Source organism: Triturus cristatus, chromosome 3_1 (genome assembly GCF_964204655.1).
Source record: "Triturus cristatus chromosome 3_1, aTriCri1.1, whole genome shotgun sequence".
NCBI lineage: Eukaryota > Metazoa > Chordata > Amphibia > Caudata > Salamandridae > Triturus > Triturus cristatus.
The window spans coordinates 190,724,496-190,735,762 of NC_140583.1; the positions used below are offsets into that span (position 1 = coordinate 190,724,496).

At 41.1% G+C, this 11,267-nt stretch overlaps 1 protein-coding gene across 1 annotated transcript in view; it reads left to right on the top strand.

Moving 5' to 3' along the window:
* Nucleotides 1-4,281, top strand: part of METTL15 (methyltransferase 15, mitochondrial 12S rRNA N4-cytidine) — a 785,694-nt gene extending 781,413 nt beyond the window's left edge. The window contains exon 6 of the mRNA XM_085643642.1: nt 2,865-4,281. Coding sequence (XP_085499768.1) covers nt 2,865-3,310 — 446 coding nt within the window. The 3' untranslated portion in view covers nt 3,311-4,281. The remainder of the gene's footprint in view (nt 1-2,864) is intronic.
* The last annotated feature ends 6,986 nt before the right edge of the window (nt 4,282-11,267 follow it).

An 11,267-nucleotide genomic window follows, 5' to 3' on the forward strand; every position in this document is an offset into this window, starting at 1 on the left:
CGCCGTCACGGACAGCTGCAACGTGTGGGCAATCTTTTGTCACAGTCCCATTGGGGCTCACGAGGCACCGTGAGTGCCAGTGCCTACAATCATTTTTACAGCTGCACCGCAGTTAGCGGCAGCTGCACCGTTTGGGCCATTTGCTGACCAAAGTCCCAGTGGGGACCCAGTAGGCACGGTAGTGCCAGCGCTTTGCACACTTTGGCTTTTGCTGCTGAGGCAGCCAGGGGGCCCTTTGCAAGGTCCCTCTCAGAGCCCTGACTTTGCTGGACGTAGGGCATTGGAGCCCTAGAGAAGGCCTGGGGGTCAGTTTTATGTGGTAGGGCGCAAAAGCTCTAACATGATGCCTATGAGATAATGTGATTTATGAGACATGATTTATGCACCCTGACTATGCCTCTAATGATGTTTATGCTAATGAGGTTTGGGCCTAATGTGTTTTATGCCTAATGCGATAATGCTGAGGTCATTATTGTGCCAGCAGATACTGGTTGTGTTTTGTATTTACTTACCTGCTCTGATGGTTCTGACCGTGGCCCGATTGGCCCGGTCCTCTTTATAATCCCCTGTGAATATTGCCTAGCGCCAGTTGTCACAGTGTAAATGAGCGATTATGTTTCTAATGTGTTTATGGCAATACAAAGGCTATTTTTGATGTAACCTTGTGTGGAGTTTCTTTTGTAGTGTGCCTAGTGTGTTGCTGCTGTGTGTGTTTGTTGCGCAAACGCTTTACACATTGCCTCTGGGATAAGCCTGACTGCTCGTGCCAAGCTACCAAGGGGGTGAGCAGGGGTTATCTTCAGCGTGTAACTCCCTTGCCCTGACTAGAGTGGTGGTTTCTGCCTGGCTTTGGCGCAAGCCTTAGCCAACCAGAAATCCCATTTCTAACAGCCATAAAACCATCTTGTCAATGAATGAGTTGCATTATATTTTTTACTACAGGTAAGAAGTGATGGCAGAGGTAGAGTGTGACAAGAAAATGATAGGCATGTTTTTATTAAACTATTACAGGCTTCTATGTATTACACTGTTTACGTTATTACTGTTCTTCTAGAGAGAAGTAAATTATTTAATACATGTCTTTTTTTTTGCTGTCTTTATAATCAATCAGTGGCAGGTTCCGTCAGCACAGAGATTATGTGAATTCTGTTATAATTTTGATATGTCTTCCAAACATTCTTAGATTGTTGTTGATTTACATTGTTGTATTTAACAACATTTGTGGAACTCTATACAAACACCCCTTGATACACTATTAAGTTACCAGTTGCTATCCAGTCGAGGGGACTAGTGAATGGGGTCACAACATCTCGAGTATCGCCCAATGTCATCCTTTCTGTGGACTCATCCGAGTTTTGAATTGGTTCGGGCTAAATGTTTAAGTGGCCTTCAATCACCACTGCTGGTCTGTTGTTATTAATACCAGTTTTAGTTTTCACCAGCAACAGTTCCAGGAACTTTAATTTTACAGAGACGTTTGATTAATTACATAGGCGGTTTTACACATATCGAAATCTAGTTGCAGGCGCATTGGGAATTCTTAGCACACTCACGTTGTGAGCCTCAGCAGAACGACCTCGGGGCCCTTTGAAGCCCTCAGCAGTCTTAAAGAAATGTAATTACTCGTGTAGCGCATTCATTGCTCATTATCTTGGAAAACCTATATGTGTGCCCCTACAAGTGCTTGCCACACAAGATCCCCCATTAGTACTGGAGGCCAACATTGCTCCGAGAAGGTATGCAGACCTTCTGTCACAGAAAACCCTTCCCACGCCCAGGGCCAAAGGGGCTTCAAAGTCGACCTACGTCTTCCAGTGCCAATTTTGTGGCGCTGGTGGGAGCAGTTGTAAATATTTAGCACTTGCTGGGATTTGCCGGAGTCTTGGTGCAACCGGAGAACAACAACCCTGAGATGCCAAAGTGATTTTTAAATGTAGTACAGAATTGGAGAGTGGGGATCCCTTCTAACAGAGGGCTGGCATTCGGCAGATCCGAGGCACCTCGTTTGTAAGAACCAACCTCTTACTTTCCGTGGGTGCATTCACAGCGCTCAGTCGTGTGGTATCCACAGATGCATTCAGTGCACAATCTTGAAGGATTCAGGCAATGTATAAACTCCTTTGGTTTCCTCTTGGCTTTTATTTAGCATACTTGGGTAAATCCTTTTATATTCTCAACCCTTCTACACCACTACCTTGATGTTTGTTTGTGCACAACTCCTCCCTGGCGTGCTGGTGTTTGTTCCTTTGCACTATGTTTCTTTGATTATTTCTGTCAGAGTAATTTTGTATTCTTGGAAAGTGTACATCAACTCACACCTGCCTTATTTCATCAGGATTGTTCGCGTGTCACAGATGTGATCTTTGATCCCTTTATCCTCTTGCATGTAATCGTCTGGCATGTCTTAGGGTTTTCGGGTTGCCATTATGTAGAACACTGGTTGCATCCGCGTTTGTTCGATGACCTCATGCAGCTCCTATCTAGAGTACCACGTTTCTTTACAGCAGAAACTTGGCGCATGTCCCTGCTTGGCGCGTTGCTTCTGGTGGTTTTCCAGCTTCAGTTCCAGCCTCATATGTAACTCTTATCTGCTTGAGGGGGTGCCAAGGCCTCCAGATGCAAACACTTGAGTACAGTTTTCAACCACTAGAGCACAATTTCCAGTCTTCCCACTCCAGGTCAAGGAGTCACAGATGTCTGCTATAGTATTTTTTTTTTTTACTTTTTGTTTAGTCAGATGATAGTAAAATATGTTGGTCCACTTCAACAACAATAGATTTATTACTATAGTGTTTTCTGTTTGTAGCACAAAGATAGTGTATGCTAGCAACATTGTTATAACATCAATATTTTGCACATTGCAGGAGCTTTTCCAGCTATAGCCTTGCACGCCAGAAAAGACCTACTCCAGAGACCAGTACACGCGGCGACCAAAACCTTCCAAGCTCTGCGAATATTCGTCAACGATGAGCTGAACGAGCTGTACACTGGGCTCCTCACCGCAGAGAAGTTTCTAAAACCTGGAGGCAGACTTGTAGCCATTTCTTTCCACTCATTAGAAGACCGCATCATAAAGAGGTTCCTTCATGGCATAGACATGTCAGAAGAACCCAACCTGTCTATTAGAGGGAAGATAAATCGTGGACTAAAGGGCCATGAAGAGCTGGACGATCAGGAGGAAACCTCAAGCCCAAACCCCAACACGAGGTGGACATGCATACAGAAGAAGGTGAGAACCCCGCAGGACAAGGATGTTCAAGACAACCCGAGAGGCCGATCTGCCAAGCTTCGCGCAGCAATCAAGCTGTAGGAATGGAAACTACATACATTTGCTTTAAATACAGACATGTTACTCCTCCAAATACGAATGTGCTTGAAAGTATATAAAATACGACTTAATCTTTGGTTGTGGCAATAAAATAGTTTTACTTTAGTTTGCATAATTAGACGTTATCAAGTATGTTAATATGCAAACAAACGTCAGCAAGTGAAAACGCACAATGGATTATTAATGTTCCTTGAAATCTATAATGAACGGACACATTTTATATCGTTTATTGTATTTGTTTTCCAGTGCTAGGGTGAGTAATCTTAATACTTCATTCCATTCGTATTGTAAATAGTTTAGACTGGGCTAAAGATGACAGAACAAGTGTAGTGTTTTTCTTTGTTAAATGTCTTGAAGATTTTAACATGCAATTGGCAATGGTATACATAGAACATATAGTGTACAATATAATGTCAATGAGCTAATCTTCTAGCTAAAAAGTAGTAATTTCCATTATAGGTTACACTATATATTCAACAAACATTATTAGAGTTAATTAAAATGAACACAACAAGGGGGTGATGGTAAGGAATGGTGAGAGGAGACTAAAAGCACATGACGTATCTTAAACATTGACATACAAGTTTATGCTTCAGTATTTTAGAACGCAGACACAATCAGATTATATTAGCAAATTAGTTCTTGTCATTTTTCATTTGTAACATTAGGCAATAGAAATATATTATGGTGTCCAGCGTTTGGCAAACTTTAGGAATGCACCTGTATATTGGATTTCTTTTCAAGTCTATGTATGGGGCATATTGTATGCCATCATTTTGAAGAAAATATATTTCTATGTTATTTTGAATTTTATGTAATGGTAACAATAGCAGCTAGTTTTTGAACATAAAAAAGTGTAATAATGTTTCCAGAAAAAGATCACATTTCAGAATCGTAGACCAAATAAAATTATAGTCATGCTAATAAAATTGATTTCTTTAAATCAGGTTAAATTTTGTTTCCAAAAGTTGTAAAGTTTATGACAAAGTAATAGAGTTAAACATTTGCGTATTAAGATACAGAATGTTTGTTTAGGATGCCAAGATGACTTTTAACTGTAATGTTGACATGTTAAAATGTCCTACAGCGTGTGTTGTTAGTACCAAAACACCATGGCAGTAAGATGTTTCCTAACTCTGAAGCTTCTACCAGTGTTGGATCGCGTAGGAAGAGGTTTCTGTGACCCGAACTGACAACGTAGAAGGTCCAGTTCCAACCTATGTTTTTTTTCTCCAGAGCGAAATTCCTTCTTTGTAGAAGAATCACTTGTTACACAAGATAAGGAATTGCGAAGTACACCAATTCTGAAACCATTTTTCTGCCTTATAGACTTATAGACTTAAGTGCTGTCAGTGCTTGTCTTTTAACTTAAGGCCCACTGCCACACAGCTGGTAGGAGGCTCTGAGCCAGTGCTTTAAATGGGCCGGTACTCAACGGTACTGAGTACCGGCACATTTTCATTTTCTCCCCTTGAGTACCGGCACTTTTCCTAGAACAAAGAGAGTACTGGTACTCAGGACCTGACTTCATCCCAGGCAGCGCTTACTTTATCCCTCCACTGATACCTCTGCAGCACCTTTAACAAGCACTGCACGGAATTAATCACGGGAGCTCTTGTCACCAGGGACCAACGTGAGCTGCTTTGGAAGTTTGGAAGTCATCAGAGCGGGGGTGGGGGGGTCTGAAGAGTGGTTAATCTTATCCATTGTTGTTTTCACAGTGGGGCTGTAAAATCAAATGGGTGGCGGTGGGACGCACTGTTCAGGATTGAATATTCCAGCAGCGTTTCATTTAAAATTGGGTTTATGGCAATGGGAGTGATGTTCACTGAGTGTTATCTAACAGCGGCCCATTAAGCGCACCTGAGGACAGGCACCAGCAGGCCTGCCCGTCTCAGCCTCGGACCCCTCCCGGGTACATGCCCACCGGAGGGCACCGTTCTTCAGCTCTTATTAAGCAAGGGCTTCAGTGGCTACCATTACAACTTGATCTTTAGTTCCAGAGTCCCTTTTCATTCTAAAACTCTTATCTTGTTGTGAAATGTGTTCTTTCTGTAAGGTATAATAATGCCTCATACGAGTAACAGTAACTCCTTCCAGAATGAATACACTCACGTAGAGGGACGACGAGGCACAGCTTTTGAAATTACGAAACGTGTTTCTTTATATCGGATAAGTGCCAAGTGTTTGTGTACGTGGTTGAGAAAACAAGTAGGTGCTGGAGGAAGGCACTGATCTCTGGCTGCTGTTTCAGAATGAGTCACAGGAATGAATACAGCGCACTCGGAAGAACACACTCTTCGGATACCCTTCAATTTTACTAACATTTTTTTTAAAACAAATGTTCATGAAATGCTCGATTTCACTGTTGCACAAATAAAAAACACACTCCACAAAAACGACACGCACCGTAGGCAAACACAGTAGTTATGCAAACAACACAGTAACGGATACATGCACACAAACCATAATGCACAGGCACGGACACACAACACACACATTTCATCAGTAGACACACACACACACACCATGCATACATACAATTAAACACATACCGAATGCATACGAACTCACAAAAGAAACTATGGAGCTTCTACTGGTCACCTTACAGTATCTTGCTGCGCCTTTCTTCACAGCATGACATTTGATGACGTCACATTTCCTTTATGGTTATCTTGATAAATAACTACCACGTATAGTGTGTTCTGTACAAACTGAGCAAAAGATACACAATTGATGGACGGAATGCAGGACAAATCAAAACATTACTGTTTTTGTTGCATAGAGCCTTGTGTTACCTGCTGGTCAAAAGTTAAGATCCTAGTAATATAGCTTAGTGAGTTATGACCCTGCAGCAAGGACCTGCCTGCAAACAAGAAGGCATATATTTAGAACCTCGCTGTTATTTCCTCAATCTTTTCTTATTTGAAGGATGCTAAATAGGCTACTTTGGGTAGTAATAAACACTTATCAGTATATGCCATATATATAGCTATTAATGAGATAACTAATGGACAGATACATTCGACATTGTAACAATGCTTGCAGATTTTGTGCATACAACCTTGGCAAAGTCAAAAAGCTAACCCCACTCCTTGTCCCACCTTAGCACCTCCCTAAACTCCGCCCACTGTTCCTTTTGGTGAGTACCTGCACTTATTTTTTTCTATTTAAAGCACTGATCTGAGCTGGTTACATATGATTACGTGTGCACCAACGTGCGTGCTTAGTGAGCGGACAGGCAGCCTATCACAGATAGTTTAATAAATTGATTATTGCATGGGCAGGCCTTATAATTTAACAGGGCACTCATAAATAAATGCCCTAATTTTTTTTGTAGATAGTAATTCTCTTGTGCTTTACTGCACTCAAGCTGCATCAAAATACCAACTTTGCACTGACTCAACTGAAAAAAAAATTGTCTCTTCTTTTAAGTTAAATCAGGTTCCAAGTGCAAATGCAAAAATAACTTACCTAAATTTGTAATTCATCATGCACTTGGATTTGTAATACATTTTTGTAAGAAATTGGGTTACTGGTTGAGGTGGGTGAAACCCTACTCAAGCATGAATCACAAGTAGCTTGGCACAGACCAGTCAGGCTTAACTCACACGCAATTTGTAAATTATTTGTGCAACACTTGAGACAGTAACACGGTGAAAACACATCACAAAAGGATTCCACACCACATTAGCAAAATAGACCAAAAACGACAAAATTCCAATCCGTAGAACCTAGATATGCAGGTTTAAGGACTTTAGTAAAAATAGCACAGATTATGGATATCTGGTTGTGCTGGACAGGGAGAAGATCACAAATTCAGGCTGACTTACGCATGTGCCCGCTGAAAGGACCCAGTTAGGCAGGCTGAACAAAGTACCTAAAATCCTTTTTGGGTAGTATTGCGAGGGTCCACGTTGAAGATGTGTCATGAAGCTGAAGCGATGCATGAGGTCCGAGGTGCAGCGAGGCTGCGGTGTGAGGTCTTGCTTCATCGTCGGGTATCCTGTCGATGAGGGCATCGAGGTTATATTCTTCAAAACCCCACCCCCATTTCTAATAATCACATTGTGAATACTTTTACATATTAGTAAGAAACTGCTTGACCACAATAGTATGTTTGGCAATCATGCATTTGACTGCGTTTTTAAAACGGTAACATAACTTAACTGCAATGTTCAAATAATTCTAGACATATTTAAATATTGCCAATTTAGTAGAATAATTGTGAAAACTGTTGAGGGGGTGTGATTATTTGATTATTTTTCACACTGGGGGGGGGGCACAGCATTAAACGGTTTGCAGACCACTGTTCTAGAGGTTCCCCTTTGAAATCTCCAGGCATTCTGCCTTCCCTACCCTGGCTCCAGACTACGGGGGTATTCTGACCTTTTGTTTCGAAGCAGGACACAGTCATTTCAAGTGTAAGAAGGTCTGTCCCCGGCTCCGCCCTCCATTCCTGCCAGTGATGGCCCATCCAGGCACACCTAAGCTCTCTATTGTGTGTGGCTGTCTAGGAGGAATACACAAAGCTCAACTGTCAGCTACACCCAGTCATGGGACCCATAAACAGGCTACAGGCATTAACTGGCTAAAGCAGAAAAATGCTCTTTTTCTAAAGGTGGATTTTTCATAATGCAATTTAAAATCTGACTTTACCATGAGAGAGGACTATAAACTGGTAACCTTAAATTTTCCTTGGATATTACAGCTTGTTAAATGCAATAAGGTAGCTCCAATGTTATCCTGTGGGAGAGGTAAGCCTTGCAGCAGTGAAAAAGAAATGTAAGAGTTTTTCACTACCAGGACATATTAAAGTTAAAAGTATATGTCCTACCTTTTAAATACACTGCAACCTGCCCTGTGGGCTATTTTGGGCCTGGCTAAATATTTATTTTGCAATGGACTATACAAGTCTCAAACGTGATTTAATATTCTTTTGAATAGAATAAACATAAAGGTACATAATGTGTTGACTGATCCGATGATCAAAAATAATTACAAACGTAACATTTCGTTGATCAAAAATTAGTAAAAATGAGGTTTTACAAACATGTTCTCTCCTTCAAGTCCTGTTAATGCATAAGCAACATGTGTGAAACTAAACAATGTAATATTCATTGCAAAGAAAAGTCCCAATGCATTTCGGGTTTATAAAACCCTTCTTCAGGGGATACACATGAACGTAGGGGAGTCTATTTCCAAATGGTCCACCGTAATGAAAGCACAACAAAAACAAAACAGAAAGTCTCATTGTATTCAGATGTTGATTACAAATTTCTCAATAGGATTTGCTTTCTAAGAGGAAGTTCAGGGAGTGAATAGAAACCAATATAGGAGAATGCTACAAGTGAAATGCGTGCTCTCAATAGCATAACGAGTAAGTGCAATGCGTAGCGTTGTGCGTGTAAGATGATGAGATAAGAAGAAAGTGCCCCAATGCTACGTAGGTATTAAAGAAAGCATGCTGGTGATTCAGTACTCAACGGTACCTGGTCAAGAAACTTGTGGCTAAAGAAAAGGTAAACACAAGCAGCCAAACGAAACCCGACAGGTGAACGAAGCTATACTCACAACGGAGTTAATCGCAAACAGATAGCGAAAAAAGAGTAAGCAGCTTTCCGATGAAGTCTGGTATCTGCATAACCAAGAGAATTGAATGTGAATATGCTGTCCAGGTGCTGGCAATAAAATGTGTCTCCTTGTATAAACACCCATGCGGTTTTTCTAAGAACTTACCCGAGAGACCCAAACTATAGCCCACGCGTTAGGTTGAAGAGGCTGAAAAAATAAGAAATAAGAACGTTTCTGCATAAGTCTCAAGGTAACCGAGGAGGATTCCAAGTTAAACCGGGCATGTGGTTTCCTAAAATTAGGGACCGCTTACGGGCGAGTAGGAGAGAGTTCCGGCGTTGTGCGTGTTCCGTCATGAACAGAGGGCGTGCGTGTAGACGCGTACGTTCTCATGACGTTTTTAAAGGGGCCGTGATGTCAACAAAGCGGCAATAATTGAAAACTTTATTGAAAACGTTTAATGCTGGCATTCAATAAAAAGGAATGTGAAAGTCCGAAAAGGCCACAGCTGTCTGACGAAAAAGACGGAGAGGAAAAGAAACAGTAAGAAAAGAGTGCAAATCCTTTACAAGCGGCAAACAAGTAACTGCGGACATGAGCATGCCCTATGTCAGACATTTATACGAAGCATTTTCTGAGAAACGCTGTTTAAGAAAAACATTTAAAAAACATTTAAAGAAAACATAACAGTTCCACATGGTCATTGAGCCCACCCGGGGACAGCGTGCCAAGTTTTTTTATCCAGAAAGTCTCCTTGCTTGCTAAAGTGGTGTTGCAATCTGTGCCTGTGGTAGATTGAATTTTTTTCCAAAATGGTAAAACGTAATTGAGGTATGGTGTGTGAAGTGTTTACCCAATGTGTCGCTAAACTTGATTTGAGATTTTTGTTGCGTATTGTGCTTTTGTGTTCCACTATTCTCGTCTTGATTTTTCTGGAAGTTCTACCAACATAGACTAGTCCGCAAGGACATTGGATCGCATAAATAACACCCTCAGTATTACAATCTGAGGAGTGTCTTAATGTGATTTTTTGACCTGACTGGGGATGTGAAAATGTATTACCTAGGATAACATTACCGCACTGACTACAATTGTGGCATTTACGCATGCCTTTGTAGGTTTGTCTGGTGGGCAAGTATTTCGGTTTGAGTAGTTCTCTGATGTTCTTGGATCTAGTGTGTGCGAATAGAGGTGGGCCTCTATACAAGTCCGTGAATTCGATTTCTTGTGCAATAATCTCCCAGCGTTTATGGATAACTTTCTTGATTTGAGAAGCTTGTGTTGAATATTTTAAGACAAAAACCTCATGTGGATTCATTTGTTTGTGTGCTGGGAGTAGAAGTTCTTCACGTTTTTTAAAAGCCACTGTCCTTTGAGCTTCCAAGAGCACATCCTCAGGATATCCACGTTCCATGTATCTCGTTTTTTGTTATTCTATGAGTTTGGTGCATTGTGTTTCATCAGACGCTATCCTTATGAACTGAGATACAGGTAAATGTTTTTAAGAGAATACGGATGTGCACTGTTAAAGTGCAGGACATTATTAACATCAGTAGGTTTTTTGTAAACTGCTGTTTGAAGACCAGTAGGTGTTTTTAGAATTTCCACGTCTAGAAAGAGAATTTTATGAGTTTGAATGTCAGAGGTAAACTGAATCCTGGGATTGCACAGATTGAGGTCTTGAATACAGGATTCCAAAATGTGTCGTGAGCCTTTCCAAATGACAAGAATGTCGTCTATATACCGTAGGAGAAGAATGGCATGCTCTCGCCATATAGGGTTATGAAGAATATGTTGGTATTCAAAGTATGCCATGAAGGTATTGGCATATGCTGGTGCCCCGGGAAATCCCATGGACGTTCCTGTTTTTTGCAGGTAAAAGTGCTCTTTCCAACGAAAGTAACTATGATAAAGTGAAAAGTGTAAAAGCTCCAATAGGAATACGCTCATGTCATGGAACGTGGATATCCTGAGGATGTGCGCTTGGAAGCTCAAAGGACAGTGGCTTTTAAAAAACGTGAATAACTTCTACTCCCATCACACAAACAAATGAATCCACGTGAGGTTTTTGTCTTGAAATATTCAACACAAGCTTCACAAATCAAGAAAGTTATCCTGTATAGAGGCCCACCTCTATTCGCACACACTAGATCCAAGAACATCAGAGAACTACTCAAACCAAAATACTTACCCACCAGACAAACCTACAAAGGCATGCGTAAATGCCACAATTGTGGTCAGTGTGGTTATGTTATCCTAGGTAATACATTTTCACATCCCCAGTCAGGTCAAAAATCACATTAAGACACTCCTCAGATTGTAATACTGAGGGTGTTATTTATGCGATCCAATGTCCTTGCGGACT